The 16,562-nt window shown below is 40.6% G+C and overlaps 1 protein-coding gene across 2 annotated transcripts; it reads left to right on the forward strand.

Annotated features, from left to right (window-relative positions):
• The first annotated feature begins 425 nt into the window (after positions 1-425).
• dclre1b (DNA cross-link repair 1B) lies at positions 426-3,994 on the forward strand. Of its 2 annotated transcripts, none has more exons than XM_056423442.1 (5): positions 426-599; positions 683-903; positions 1,404-1,569; positions 1,726-1,908; positions 2,138-3,994. In XM_056423442.1, exons 2-5 carry the CDS (start codon positions 706-708, stop codon positions 3,421-3,423), a joined length of 1,833 nt encoding a protein of 610 aa, XP_056279417.1. In that variant the 5' UTR covers positions 426-599; positions 683-705; the 3' UTR covers positions 3,424-3,994. The 2 variants fall into 2 exon arrangements, with proteins under 2 accessions (XP_056279417.1, XP_056279418.1); XM_056423443.1 differs by having other exon boundaries at positions 436-507.
• The last annotated feature ends 12,568 nt before the right edge of the window (positions 3,995-16,562 follow it).

Raw genomic sequence — 16,562 nt, forward strand, 5'->3', positions numbered from 1 at the left:
AATCTGTGAATTTCAATCTCTTGTGTGTTTAACTTTGTTTACATTCATGCAGCATTATTTTAGGTTTATATATTTCTCATTTCCTGCAAAGATATTTGTGAGTTTATTCTCTTTAACGCTCTAGGGAATAAAACAAATTGACGAAAGGTAATAAACTGAAAATGGAAGACTATTTCCAACAGGAAAAACTCTGAAAAATGCAGATGAATTTTCGTTGAATATATATATTAATATATACATTTGTATTTGTGTGTATAAATAAACATATAAATATAAAGAAATATGAAGAAATATATGGGAGCCACCATGGTACAACCTGTAGGTGGCAGTATGACACAGGAGCTACCGTTTTAAGCTCGTAGAAGAAGAAGTGGAAGGAAATAGTAACGGAAGCGTGGCCTACGTCACAACTAAAGGGGGTTTGCTTGTTCACTTGAAAACAGAAACGGCGGGTCCGCAACCTGCTGTTAGCACCGTGACGGCGGCCCGCTGCTTGTGATGTCGGAGGTTGGACAGGAGGTTTTCTCATGGCACAATAATGTAGTCCACTCAGTGGTGTCTTTTATGTTCACGGTCAACGCTGCTTCCAACTATCTCCGGTATGAAGGCAGTTGTGAACTGTGCCGTGCAACCGTCAGCCATTAAAAAGACAAGTTATCAGCTCACTTGTGTCTGGTTGCAGGACATTCAGGGGAACCTCAGACAATGCCAGTCAACGGGAAAGTCATCCCCAACACCCCGCTGGCCGTGGACTTCTGGCATGTGCGGAAGTGTCCAGACACTCGGATGTTTTTCCTGTCGCACATGCACAGCGACCACACGGTGGGGTTGACCTCCACCTGGAGCAACCGGCCCATCTACTGCTCATCAACTACCGCCGCTCTGCTCAGACTCAAGCTGCAGGTGAGGAGGACACACACACACACACACACACACACACACACACGTGTGTTCCTTGATGCAAATGAACATACCACCCATTTAACACGTTACGTCCTATCTGCCTCATCCAAGACGGGTCGGTGTGTTTATTGAGCTAAATGGAGGGGCTGGTTCAAGCGGAGGGGGCCGGTGCAGGCCCATTGGAGCAACTGGTTACGCATCTGTGTCGTATTTGTAAAACAATATCTTCTGATTGTTTTTGCATCCAGATTTGATTTAAATTGTGCTCATACCTCTTTTTCATTGATACCCCAGTATGGCTCCTCGTAGCCCCTCTCGATGGTTACAGGGTGAAGTCAATAGTCATGTACACCACACACAATGGATGAGTCCTCTTTCACTTTCTCAATGTAACAAGCCCTTGTGTTTTGCTTGTATTTCCAAAGAAAATTAGGATAATGGAGTGGCTGTGGTGAAGAAAATCAATATATATTTATATATAATTTATATTTTTTTATCAGGTGAAAGAACAGTGGATCCATCCATTAGAGCTGGATGCGCCTTACCTGTTGGAGCTGGATGACATCGGCAAGGAGAAGCTGATGGTCACACTGATAAACGCCAACCATTGTCCAGGGGCTGTCATGTTTCTCTTCGAAGGATACTTTGGCTCCATACTTTACACTGGTCAGTGTCTAAAAGCACAATAAATGTAATGTATCTGAAGCTTCCAGGATGTAGAAAAACATTGTAAATCATATTATGTATAAATTATACTTGGTATCATGTGCAGGTACTTTATTAATTATGGAATTAAGTAACGATATTTACACTTAATTTCAGGTGACTTTAGATATTCTCCCTTCATGTTGCGTGAGCCGTGCCTCAGGACCAACGCCAACATAGATGTCCTGTACCTAGACAACACCAACTGCGACCCCAACCGCACCCTCCCCTCCAGGCAGCGAGCCACTCAACAAATCAAAGAGATCATCGGCAGACACAACAACCACAAAGTTGTCATTGGTAAAAAAAATTGTTAGACCTTTCTAAACATGCCTTCTCTACTTTCTCCTCATCTCAGCAGGATGAACATATCGGTTGTCTCAATACTGTCAGGAATCGTATCCTGTCGGCTCTCTTTACGTCTGCGAGTCTTTGACTTTACTTGAAGAAGACAAAAAGTCTCTGATTGTGGCTATTGCTGTAGCTCCGCCCACTCAGCTGAGACGGGCTCTCTTGTGCTGCCTTGCAGGCCTCTACGCGCTTGGAAAGGAGTCCCTGCTGTTGGAGCTGGCGCTGGAGTTTAAAACGTGGATCGAGGTGAGCTTTGAGAGGATGGAGACTCTCAAAGTGCTGGAGCTGCCTGACGTCTTCACCACTGAACCGGGAGCCGGTCGTATCCGAGCCGTGGAGCAGTCAGAGATTTGCTCGGCCGCTTTAAACCGGTGGAACGAAGAACAACCCACTTTGGCCATCATTCCCACCAGCAGGCCGCTGGTCTCTTTCCACCCCGACGTCCATGTGGTGCCATACTCTGACCACTCCTCTTACCAAGAGCTGGAGGATTTTGTCTCTGCACTTAAACCTTCTTCCCTTATACCCATTGTAGGAAACCATCTACCGATATGTTTCTCTGCCTCACTGCCCAGCAAGAAGCGCCATGAATTCCTCGTGCCCGAGTCAGTCCGACACTTCATGTTGAGACGGCCTGAGAGCCAACTCTGCTCGCCCTCATACACCAGCCTTCGACGCAGATGTTTACGACCACTTGATCCCAGAGGGGTGGTCTTTGAGTCTCCTGAAAGGGGATCCGAGAAGTCACGCAAAGAATCCTCGGAGGCCGAGTGCCGAGAGCAGGATGCTTCTGAGGAAGAGAGAGACACAGAGAGTAGTGAAAAGGACTCCGACTGCATCCTTGTTGACCCGAGCGAGGACCTCACCCCCAACAAAGACAGAAGAGGGACTGGAGGTTTGTGGAGCCTCAATATTGTCCAAACGGTGTCTGAAGATATGATAATGGATGAGTCGGTGCCTTTCAGTCAACTCAGCCAGAGCAACTTTGCTCCAATGGAGATCCTGACGAACACCCAGGCCTGCTTGAAGTCTGTCAGGAAGACCAGAGGGCCTTCTGAGAGCAACGCCAAAATAATCAACAACTCCGTTTCAAATGAAAAGCACAGCAGCGAGCGTAGCAGACTCTGTAATCTTCAGAACGACGACACGTTGTCAGGGAGCGGTGGCGTGAGTCGGCACGGCGGGCATGGCGTTGACCAGGACTGTGACATCATGTCAAATGACCAACTGAACAACGTCGTGACAACATTGCAGAGCAGCCTCAATGATTCCTGCTCTTCATCAGGCTCGGAGACTGAGGTCAAGCAGAAGTATTTAGAGGAGCTTGAAAGACAGATGTTAAAGGCTTTCACCTTCACCGAGGAGGACATGAAGGGGCGTGGCCTCATGGAGCAGAGCTTTGTGCAGCGGTTTCCTCTTTCTCCTGTCTGTAAGGCACAAGAAGATGACAGCTCAGATGAATAATGTGACCTGGCATCCACGGTGTTGCCTTGCTTAAACCTTTGTTTGTGTTTTAAAGAAGAGCATTTTAAAGGCAACACGTATAATGTTGTATGTGGAGTTTGGATCGGTCTCCAGAGCTGACCTGTGAAGTGAACAACCTTTGCTCCCACCTTTCATCATGATAACTTTGGCTTTGTCTGTATGCCAGGGCTGCTTTTTTTCCGTTAAAAAAAGAAAAGATAATTGTTTATTTTGTTCCAATGTAAGAAACTAACCAGTGACCATTTATTGACATGTTGATATGTGGTGGGCTGATGCACAGCTTCCAGGATCTGTAATGGATGTTTGTAACTTCACATTTCCACAAAGATAGACCAGTAAGCTTGTTTACTCTTGTTTGTTTTCAGCCTTGAGAACCACCTGTTTCGTAACAGCGGTTGCTTTCATGTTCTTTATTTTGAAGAGTTGAAAATTTAATTGTGATTTTTGGTATCATCTGTATTTTTGGGGGGAGTCTAGAGGATATACTTTATAATGAATAATGTTTGAGAAGACACTGTTAACAATAAAGTGTTTTCCTATATATCCTTAAGCAGCTGTGGCAATGTTCTTTCTTAGTAAATTAGATGAGTGTGAAAACATTTCTTAAGTCGGTCATATTGATTAACAATCCTAAATTAATCGTCATGGCAAAACCCACTTCTTAAAAAAAAGCATGAGAATTGAAAAGCATGATTGCTTTAGATTGCATTATTCTTCCAACAGGTAATGAGTTTCATTGTTGTTTTATGTCCCCATGTTCACCGTGTCAACTGCAAAAGTAGCTGCTGTTATTCTTTTTACATATTTTGATTAGACGCGACATAAAGCAGCTGTGCTGCCCTCTGTGGCGATTCAACTCTGATGGTTGTAATTCTAAGTCTTACTTGTTGGACTCATTGCTTTATAAGTTAATCATACCGAGTATTGTGCAGCATCAATTTACTTTGCAACTTGTATTTTATTCAAACTAATACAACAAAGCCACATGTCACCTTTTCTGTTTATGTATTCGGTGTATTACTAGGAGACCTATGTTTAGTGACGAATTTAATTTCTATTGATCTGATATTTATGAGCCAAGACGCATAAATTATTTTCAGTTAAATCCACAGGCTTAGATTATATCTAAACTACGGATTCACAGCTGCTTGTTGTTGCAGCCATTCCTCCTGAAGATGGCAGTAGTTTATTAAAACTTCATTTAGCTTCTTTTTTTTTTAAGGGTTTTAGTTTTTCTGCAGTGTCTGATTCCTGCAGCAAAAAAATATATCTTTGGTAGGAAAAAACACGCAGAGCAGTAAAGACTTCAAAATCCCATCGTCTCTCTGTGTTATTTTGAAAAGATAATTAAGCTATATTACTACAATGAGCACATCCATAAACATGCTGATTATGTCAGAAATGAACATAAGCCATATGCTCTTACTTCATGTGAAGGTCCTACTGCATTGTTAACAATGTCTTTACATCAGCAATATCCTGACTACCGAGCAGCACCGGCTGTCGCTCATTCCTCCAGAGAGGTCGTGTGTGATAACATGTGGAGTCCTTGTGGCTTCATGCTGACCACGTCCCCATCAGGACGGTCAGACCGACGTGAGCTGCTGACGGGCTCATAAAGGGTGAATGACCGGCTCCTGCATGTGGGAAGACAATCTGGGACGAGTTAGAATATTAAGAGGATTAAATATAGAAACCTTACCCTTTTGACTTATGCATATTTCTTTTCATTAGTTTGTTATTTCTGTGTATTTTAGTGTTGCAGCTGCTCGAGGTGGAGTTAGTTTTTAACTTTTTTCTCCATAATCTATCAATTTGACATTATCACAATAAATTGATTTGTTCAAAAGAAAGCAGTGAAAAATTCCATCACAGTTACCATGTGAAAAACATGAAAACAAAATAATAATGAATACATATTTAAACAAATATCCAAACAGTCTCCAATTAATTTTCTGTAGTTTAATCTATGCGTCACATAATTACAGAAATATAATGAAGATAAAACAGATGTGAATTCACTTCTAGTGTAGTGTAGTAGAAGTAGGAAGTGGAATGAGAAGAAAATACTCAAAGTATAAATACCTCAAAATTGTATTAAAATGCAGTACTTGAGTAAATGTACTTATAGACCAGCATTGATGGTGGCGGAGCGCGACAGGGTTCTTCACACCTTCTTCACATGACCAGCTTTACGGGGACTCCAGGTAATATGACACTAAAAGAGCACAATACTGTTTTATTTTGTTTATATTATGATCAGTTTTACATTTTTTTGACTGACAGCAGGGTGACGAACAGAGATTGTATTAGCATATTTTACACATGTTATTCAAGTGCTGCAAAAAACAAAATCATGTTTGTGACCAAAAGCAGAATTTGGGAGGGGAAGAAAAATCTTTTCGCCAAGAGGTTATATGAAGCTGTGGCAACACGGCCAGAAATTGGGAGGATATGGCGTGTCACATACTCCAACCAGCATCCCAGCAGGTTTTGGGGCTGGAGTAATGGATTTACCACACATGACATGACTTCAAAGTGTAAATCCTCAGGAAGCCGCTGCTTGTACCTGGAGTAAAGCTGCGCTCGACTGAGGAGACTATTGCAAAGGTCACTCCAGTCTCCCTTCAAGTACCTCATTCTGTTCAAGTTGGTGATCTGATTGGCACACACTCTTCCCTCATCACCTTCAGGTATCTGACCATTCTAGCTGCAGAAAGAAGGAATATGACATTTGGCAACACTATGCAGCCGGATCAGAGTAATGGTGTTGGGTACATTTCTTTTCTCTTTGCATTGTAAAGGAAAAGGAAAGGATCTTGCTGTGCAATTTACAGTTATGTTCCAGTGAGGGTTACTAGGGACAAAAATGTGTTTCACCCAAGACCCACAAATTAGTTGCTGAGCCAAATTGGTCGATACGGGCTGTTTTTGTGGGGTTTTTTCTTATACCAGCTGGTATACAAGGCTCCAGACTATTCTTTTTCAAATATTCTGGATATAGTCCACACTAGTCCCAAAGTCAAAATCATAAATGTTATCTTTTTATTGGTCATATGCAGTGGTTATGTGCATACAAACACCCAATTCATGTAATTAGGAACACGTTTTTAATTGTATTGATCAAATTAAAGTTAAACAGGTCATAAATACCTCTAATAGCTATATAATATTACTGTAAAAATATTTTTTCCACACAACAAGTTTCTCGCAAAAATACATATATATTTTACAAGATTACAATTGAACATAATAATCTTGTAATTCACCAGTGTACTACTGAAGGAGTCCTCTGCTGTTAGTGGTGCTGCTACAGTTACTAGCTCCACAGTAACAATATAACGTGACCAGAGATCGGCTATAGAAATAGTTCACAGATATCAATCGACCTTAAAACATTATTTCACACGATGATGGATCGACTGTAATTAGTCCACGGTTTACATGCATGCCGAATCCTTTGGGATCCGTACAGCGCATAAATCAACTATGCTGACTTTCTTTTTTACAGTGTTAAGAGCACATGTACATTGATTTTATAATGTTGTAATTTATGTTATTTGCTCTTTTATTTACTTTCTTTTGTAATTGTCTTTCCTTTCACTCACACACAGACAGACACAGACTTCATTCATATTTTTCATATTGTTGATCTGCTTCACATTTCATTTACACACACACACACACACTTTGCATGTTGCACCACTCTGTATATTTAATTTAATTTTACAGTCATTAGTATTATATTTGTGTATGCATATATTATATATATATATATATATATATATTTTATTTTGTATTTTATATTTTACTTTGTATACTTTGCACAGTCATTGTATTATATTTGTTTGTGTGTGTATATATATATACATATATGTTTCATTTTATTTATATACATATATATACTTCATTTTGTATTTTACTTGTATACATCGATATCTTCATCCCTGTTTTTTATTTTATTTTTTATATTTAATATTTATATTTTATTCTCGTGTGTTTAGTTTATTGGTGCTGCTACTGTGACGACAAATTTCCCCTTGGGGATTAATAAAGTATATATCTATCTATCTATCTACATGATGTTAGCTAGCCTGTAGCCACGTTGTGCTCTTGTTGTTCTGTGTTTGTATTGTCTCAACTGGCAATACTAATAAATACAAAATCAACTGTGGCTCGTTTCAGCATTTGACATGACATGACACGTCATGAACAAAACACAGCCTGTCTTCATCTTTCATTGGTAAGAAGAAAAAAAGCAGATATAAACCTTCAGTGCTCTTCTTCAAATGAAGAAATACTCGTCTGATATAACTCAGGCAGCATCTTCAGAAGTTGCCATTGTTGTCGCCTCTCTGTGCGTCACACACCCACAGGATGCTGATGGGTCCTGCATTGGACACTAAAAGCCAAATCCAGAGTTATTTTTCTTCCCCCGTTCATATTCAATGAGTCTGAGCCAGAGGCTGGAACGAGGGCTGTGAGGCGGTGTGAGAGAAAATGCTTGAGCGCTGCTCAATGCGCCCCGTGGAAAAGAAAGATTCAGGTATTTTCGTCTGTATTCTATACTTGGATGTCTGACTGTTCTTTGCTTCATGTGCCACTGAGCAATGTTAATAATAAACATAATTCATCCATATAAGGTACTGTCATTGTGTCGTGAGACTTTCTCTCTTTTTTCTTTTCTACATTATTTTCCATCTGGTTTACATTCAGACGAGTAAATCAACTTAAAGTGACACGAGGACATTTGGACCATTTTCTATTACAGTGAGCATCCATTCAGACTTATTTCTACGTATTTCTTAACTGCAACACGTGTGGTCTTCTTACAATGAGTTTGGTGGGAAACTGAGGTGTGAAAAGCTGGAAGGTTACAGATAATAGTAACATTTAAAAAAAGCATACATATTATATGGACAAATATTATAAAAACCAACATACAAGCTCATATAGATCATGTTAACTTACTGCTGATGAAAACCCATTCTTTTAATAAAAAAGAAAGATTACAGGGTATTTTTATTGGGAAGAATGTACGTTAACAGCTTTGTTCGCAGCTATTGTTCAATAAAACAACACTAGTATAGTCTATTCATACTGCAGGGACGAAAAGTAAAATGCAGACGCAGCTGATTTACAATCTGGTGCATCCGATCACAAAAGTTGCATTGAAAAGACAAATGTAACCACGTCCTCAGAGATCGTATGCATGCATACAGGCTTTTCAGCATCACTATACCATACATCTAAACAGAACATCTAGATTGTTGTATCATACTCGTGCTTTTAGAGGCTAAGGTGGGTGAGAAAACATTGTTAGCATGCAAATGAATGCATTTGGGTTGTGTTGTGTTTTTGAGGTTTAGAGAAACATTCATCAATGATGCAGACGCTTTTATTACTGCAATGAATAATCACTTTGATCTGAAGAAGAGGATAACGAGGTAAAGCCATGAATCAACTTGACACAGCTGAAACAAAGACGAAGCAACAGAGCGTCTTTTCAACTCAGAGAAAACCCTTTTTCTGTATTTCATTTCCACTCACTAAACGCTGACTTAGTTTCAGCTGTTCTTCAAAGACGACGCCTTTCAGCAGCTCCGAGCTCATATGTGACATATAAGAGCAGAGCCAGGATTGCTAATAAGAAAAGCCACTGGTGTCTACACTTAGTCGTGGTTTCTCTCAGTCCCTCTTTCCTACATTAGACACTTGGCCCGATGAAGCTGAGCCGTGTCACGCCCACACAGCAGCAGAGGGTTTTATCTTTCTGCTCACAGTCTGCTGCTATTTATGTTACCTCTGCCAGTGTTTCTATGTGAGGGGTTACACACACATATGGAAATGTATTTATTTGTGTGTCTTCTGAGGTGGTAAACACAGCAGTCTCAAAAGAGAGGAAAAAAAGAGGATTTGGGGAAAGCTGCCAAACGCCCGCAAAAAAAGAAGAAGGAATGTAGCTGTTGCTTTGTGACTTTCAGAAAAATCAACGATCATAAAAAAAAAACGTTTTCCACATTACTCGGGCTCATACGGGAAACACATAACATTTCTGCATGTGCAGCTTGTGAGCGTCACAAGAAACAACAGCGGCGGAGTGTACAATCTAACACATTCATCACGTTCTCGCATCCAAAGAGCCGTAATCAGGAAGCATTGAGACGTTGAGGAGCAGTCACGTATAACTCTCTCTTTATTATTATCCCATAAGACAAGAGGAGGGAGTCTGGTTCACACAGGCCCGATCCAGCTGCTCGGGGATGACTCACAGCACAGGGCTTCGCTATGGGGACTCCTCTCTTCTTCTGTCGTCCTCATGCTCTCTCATGCTGTCTCCCCTTGCTACACTCAGTCTCCCTCCTCTGTGCTCTTCCTAATCTCCTTTACTCCTCATTCCAGCCCCCCACCTTCTCCCTCTCTATCCTCTCTCCACCTGCCAGCTTTTCTTCTCCTCCGATGCCCCTCTCTCTTTTTTTAATGTCACCACTCGCCTACTCCCCTCCATCATGCCCTCCCTCTCCTTCATCTTACACTCCTTCTCGTATATACTCTCCTCCTTCCTCTCCAGCCACAGAGATTACAGTCCCAGTCACTGAAGAGGTAATCTGGAGTAAACACATGCAGAGGGTGCAGCAGAGAGAGCAGCTGTCGGTGTAGGAAGTACTATCTGAGCACTACTTGAAGCTACCACTTACTTTCCCTCCTACTTGAAATCTCCAAAGCCTTTTTATTGCTTGACGGGGTTGGTAAAGCTGGGCATTGTGTGCACTTTTTAGCCTTGTACTAAATGGCACGCATGGCCCAGGGAATGGTTTTCATCGCTGACATGGTTTATGGCTGCTGGCGATGTAACAGCTTCGGAGATGTAACAGCTATTTGATTTGTGTGAGGTTGCGTCGGCCTGGAAGTCTCACAGTTCTGAGAGATTATTGGGTATACGTCTGACTATCTTTAGAGAGCTAGCAGTTCGTTGAAAAATCAGCAACCTATTTCTACAATCTTTTAAAGCTAGCCTTCTCCAGATATGGTATTAGATGACTGAGCGTGTTATGTGTTGGGACAAAGCACTGCATTCATATATTTCACACCTCACATTGTTTAGGTTGCATATAATGGTATATAGTATACAATGTCATGTTTATTCAGTGATTTGTTTAATTATTTTCTTTTAACTTTGTCTTTAACGCCGTTTAATATCTCAAAATGTAACACATTTTACCTGCAATACATATCGACTGTCACACACAGGCTACGGTAACATGAACATGAAAGTTCACTCAGCAACAACATGTGAGAAGCGTAATCAACTCAGAGCACACAGGTGTCTGGACGCACTATTTGTGTTGGGTGTCCTCAATCAACGTTCAAAGACTCATTCGAGGTGAACCAGTCCTGCACAGCATCGGACACCGGTCGCCGCACAATGCGTGCCGGTTAGACTTGTGTCCGATTTGAACCCAACTTCCTCTGACGTCATGAATACACGGGCAAGGAGAACCTCAACGTCAAAAAGGTCTGCAATTGTTGGTTTATTTTAGATTTTTTACTCCCTGATTTGATGAAAGGTAATTTAAAAAAAATCGATTTACTTGTTTTTGTCAAAACGCGTTCTCAAGGTGAGATGTTGCATTAATGTCCCACTCACATGTAAACATGTAATGACGTTTATTAAGTCCAGTATCTAAGAAACAGAGAAATGATTTACACACAATGACATCTATGTTTTCAGATTCATATTTACCACTATGAACAATCATTTGTCAATTCATATTTCCCACTAGATCAAAACATACTTTATCAACAATATACATATATATATATAGTTTGGGGAGCTCTCTGCAGTCACACTTTTCTTCTCTTTTCTGTTGTGGACCTGTCTGTTAACATATTAAAGGTAACGATGTTTAACATAGATCTCACAACTATTTCATGATCCAGTATTTTCTCATAACCCATACATGTCTTGCTTTTTATAGACTTTCTATTAATGCCGAGCGTGTATCTTCCTTAGCTGTTGGATTTCCTTGTCAGCAGCCTGAAGCTGTGTCATCAACCAAGAGGAAGTCTGTAGAAAGCTTGCAGCCATGGATTAGCCACGGGTTCGTCCTGCAGCAGGACTTAGTCAGTGTTGCAGCGTTTCACGTCATCTCAGGAACATGCTCTCTTTCTGTTCTTGTGATTTTGTCATAAGAGTGTTGGATTACGCCTAGTTCTATACATCACAACACTTCTGGCCAGGTTTGGGAACATGGGATGATGTGGTGGCATTTTGCCCTTTTATCTAAGCACACCCATCCAAAACATAGCAAGATGAGCCCAAGTTGTGGCTACATGCTACAGCTTTCATGACATAGCCGCTCACTTCCAAAGTCTCCCCCTCTTCTCTAAAGGCATGCACATTATTTCATGTTTTCGTTTCTCATATTGCCCTCTCCATATAAATTGAATCATGAACATCATCATCGTCATCATGAACCTACAGTATGTGGCCATGACTCCATGATTGAAGACGAGAGACTCAGTTCGTTCTTGGAAAGCTTTAATAACCTTTTGATTGCGGTTTTCTGCAATCTGTCTGGGAGCTTTCCGGCCTCCTGAATGCCATTTGATAGAAACCGTTTTCTGAGACCATAGAAGGCTTCGGGAGGTGAGTATTACGATATACAATTCATATTGTATTTTTGGGGTGAACTATTCCTTTAGATTATGGAAGTCTGGAGGTCATGCTTAAAAAACAACAACACTGTTTGCTGAAAATAGGAAAGGAAATGCGGTCTCCCGAGTTTGATTAACTCGTGAATGGGATGCTGATGAGGAAGGTGAGGGGTCCCTTTCCACTAATTTCCAGACAGTTCATAAAAAATATGAATGTTCTTTTTTCAGAATACATTATTTTTATGATTCTCCCCCTTATTCCCAAAAGATTTTCTCGCAATTCATAAATATTAAATAACCCATGTGTAGACTTTGTAGTAAAATAATTCAGCCAAGAAAGGAAAATCATATTCTGATGGCTCTTCTATCTTTGAATGTATATAACAGTGAATCATGCTGTGTTGCATTCATTTGTATGAAACTGTATATTTTATTCTGACATCATTAGTATTAAAAGCTCGTGTGAATTTACATCAACCTTCGCTCTCTTTCCCACTCGTATATGCATAAATAATGTAGCATATAAGTGTTTTTAAGGCGGCAATTAAGAATAGTGTCATTATCAATTATTCTGAAGATTATTTTCTATTTATTATAAAAGTGTGCTTCGGAAAATTGTAAGATCATCATTACCTTCGCATTGAAAATGCGGAAGGTTATGTTTTGATCGCCGTGTATTTATTTATTTATTTGTATGTGTGTTATTCGCATAACAAAAAAAGTTTTAAACCGAATCGCATGAAATTTGGTGGATGATTTTATTATCCGGGGACCATTTGATTTTTGGGATCAATCGGGTCAAAGGTCAAGGTCAAGGTCATGGATAGGTCAAAAATATTCAATTGGCATGCAACTAATGCCAACATTTCATAATTCAATGCCCCGTTCTAGTTTTCTAATGCGCTAGTTGCCATTTTGTCCAAACAGCCAAGTCGCCAAGTAATATGCCGTTTTCTATGAGAGAAGATTGAAAAACACGAAATATAAACATAAAAAAAAGCTGGAGCCACATATTTTTGGGGCATTTATGGCGGTCCACTTTTTGTGAAATGCCTAATTCATTAAACGGTGACTCGTTTCACCCATAAAGATATTCTATCATATAGCGGTCTGTTCAGTGAACAGGTCATTAAAACCTGCATTGGCATTCAGACTGCGTTATTTGCCTTCTCAGCATTCTGTTGTTTTGCGCTGGCATACCAAATCACATAAAGTCACCAAAATATCTCTGACATTTTTATATTCATTGTTGTTTTGTCTGTAGTGGGACTTTATTTTTATGGGAAACAAGCTGTTCCGGCCTGCAGCAAACAGTAAATAAAGCTCACTCTGAGAAGCCAGCATTGTGATACTGTCGGTATCAGCTCTTCTGTATGTTGTTGACGTGTGGTCAGTGGTCCGGTCAAGGCAGAACATGTGATATTAGTTGATGTGATGTCAAACAAAATATCACCACTCTGTCCTTTAGTGCGCTTCAGTGTAGAAGGACAATAAATAAGACATGTTTTTGTGTCTTTTCATCACAATTATTTTTCATATGACCGGTTCTTCCAGCTCACAAATCTCCAACAACCATTAGGTGGTCCTGAGAAAGCACCTCCCGGTCCATTACAGTGCACTGGAAACTCACTCGTTCTTGTAATATCTTTAATGGTGGCCTAATGATGATTTATAGCCAAAACAACGGCAGCTGGTGAATTGTGGTGGTGAGTACATTTGTGCTGCTGAGGGAGTGTAGACTCGAGGTGAGTGGAGTTCATTGTGAACAGCAGAGTAGAACGGATACAACCGAGTGTTGTACCACGCAGTCAATGGGAGCTGCGAGGATTAGAAGTAGAAACCTTCTAAAGAGAAAAGAGCTTTATGTTTTTAATTGATCTGAGCTCTACTAATTGATGGAGGTTGTTCCAGTCCCCATCAGACATGAAGCGGCCCCCTTAATCCTGGAGACCCTGGAGTCTCTTTTAAATTGGGAAGAGCTGTGAGATCTGGTTCTGTTCAGTTTGCAGCTCAATACTGAAACCGTGGTCAACACTGATCTCTGATTAGAGTGGGAATTGCTTCTGCATACTGTGGGGAATTTGTGGTGTACAACAGTATTAAGTATCAATGCTGTAGGTCGAGGGAAGCTCTGAGAATAGAAGCCCACTGGGGTGAAGGCCTTGGTGCAGAAGATGACCATGTAAGGTGGGGGTCAGAAGCACACTTTTAGCCCCAACTGACGTGGCCGGCCTATCGATTGTGACCTTAAACGGCCTGCCTTCTCCCTATATAACGTGTAGCAGGATGTCACATCTTCGGACTTTCGCAATCTGGCTCCTGAAAGTCTCCAGTCGTTCTAGGCGTCTGTTATTGACCTGTATCTTGTAGAATAAACTTTGTGTTCCTATCAAGTGCGGAGTCGCTCGAACTTTCCTTCTCCCTCATCATTTCTTCAATCTTCCACGGTAGTCCAGAATATACTACATAATTGGCGTCACGAACAGGATCACACGTCTGCAAATACCCGAGACAACAAAACACGGTAAGCATCTGCCGGCTTCATTGAGATGCTGGTTCATTAATTGGAGCTGTGTGTGATGTGTGTCCGTGGTCATGAGTAATTGCACCGCGTAAAACGAATCTTTTTCTTTGAGGGGAGAAGACGTGTTGACTTGATGGGGAAAGGTCATTTCGGGTTAAATTTTAAGTTGATCTGCGCAATGAATGCGCAGACAAGGGGGAGTACTGTGATTTAAAAGGAAGAGGTGTAGAATAGCAAATGTTAGAATAAGTGTGTTAATTAGTAGGTGCAGATTATTCAAAAACAAGGCCTTTGATTTGTTTTAACATTAAGACACGTGAAAATTAGCTGCTAACTAACATTTCGCTAGAAATAGTCAGGAATTAAGGTAACAAAGACAAATTGGGGAAACCTAGGCCTAGGTTATTTGAAATAAATAAAAGGAACAGAATAAAGAAGTAAAACAGATAAGAGAAGCTTAAAGGAAAATGATCATAGGAAGTCGCTCAATCGGATAGAACATAGTCAAAAAGAAATTATAAATAAGGGTTTAAGAGATTAAGAAATAAAGTACGATTGAATGCGTCCACTCGGCAGGTATTGACGAATAAATGCATGAAGCAGCCTCTCATCGGAAATGAAATCTCAGACGGTAGCAGAAATTAAACCTTAAGAAGAGGAAAAACAGCGGCAAAGAGCATGCTAATACGTATGGATGGTATAAATGACTGATTTTAGGAAGAAAACAGACATTTGTGCGATGTGTAGGCAGGGGCCTGATCACAAGAGAAGAGAGAAAGGAAAAAACAAAAAAAGAAGGTGCGAGTGGCTTCCGTGGGAGCGCGCATAGTCGTGGGCTATTTTGGGGGAGAGTCGGACTAATATGGAACTGACCATTGCTAGATGGGGTAAATAAGCACGAAAGCTTAGAAGTGACGGATAACATCCACACGGATTTATGCGTCTAGGTTGAACGTAAATAGTAAAGAGTAGCAGACAGGCCGTGACCTTCTGTGCTGGTATGCATGTAAACATGTCTGGGAGAGATAGAGGTTAGGTGCCCGTTACACAGAGGGCTATTTCTGTTACGCATCTCCATGCATTCTGGGGGGAAAGCATACACCCTTATGTTGAGAGTGAACTTTCTGTGGAAGACTACTCTTAGTAAAATCCAAAATGAGGGGTTTTTTATTTGGAGAATGAAATTTACGATGTGATAAAAGAGAATAATCATTGCATATTTATTTCCTTTTATTCATGCACGATGAATGAGATGAACACAAGAAGGCAGTTGACTCGGTGCCAAGTCCAGAACGTGGCCGCTGACTGACGTCCTGACTGACGTCCTGACTGACGTTCGGCATCACCTGCTGTGACGAAAAAGGCCTGTACGATCCATCCACAGTCACTTTAACAAAAAGCCTGAATTTTCCATACTTTTGTGTGTTCTTAGTAATAGTGACTATTGATGGTATACATTTGAACCTGCTTTCATTTATAAGCGTATGAGAATATCGATCTGTTTGCATACACATGAAGAATAAATGCTGAAGTCAGTTTTAAAAGAAGAATAAATAAATAAATAAATAGAAGGCTTGGCAGCTGATTGATCGTTTGATCATTGGTTAATTGGTTAATTAATTTAATTGGTTAATTAATAAAAAATACAGAATAAATACAAATAAAAACAGGATAATGGAGAAAAAAAAGGGCACTAACAATCCAAAGCTGATTACTCCTGTTGATGTAGTGCAGAGGAATAATCCTTTAGTCAGCACCATCACAAACGTTGCAAAAATCTCTGAGAAATGGTGCAAGCGATGGCCGCAAATTGACCGACCATGGCCCATGGAGGGGACGCTTAATCCAGATGTAATTAAAATAATGCATGTACTTGTATCTACATACAAGGCAGAACAAAAGAAGGGAAACAAGGGAATGAAACGCAAAGAAAAAA

The sequence above is a fragment of the Pseudoliparis swirei genome, chromosome 9 (assembly GCF_029220125.1).
Source record: "Pseudoliparis swirei isolate HS2019 ecotype Mariana Trench chromosome 9, NWPU_hadal_v1, whole genome shotgun sequence".
Classification (NCBI taxonomy): Eukaryota; Metazoa; Chordata; class Actinopteri; order Perciformes; family Liparidae; genus Pseudoliparis; species Pseudoliparis swirei.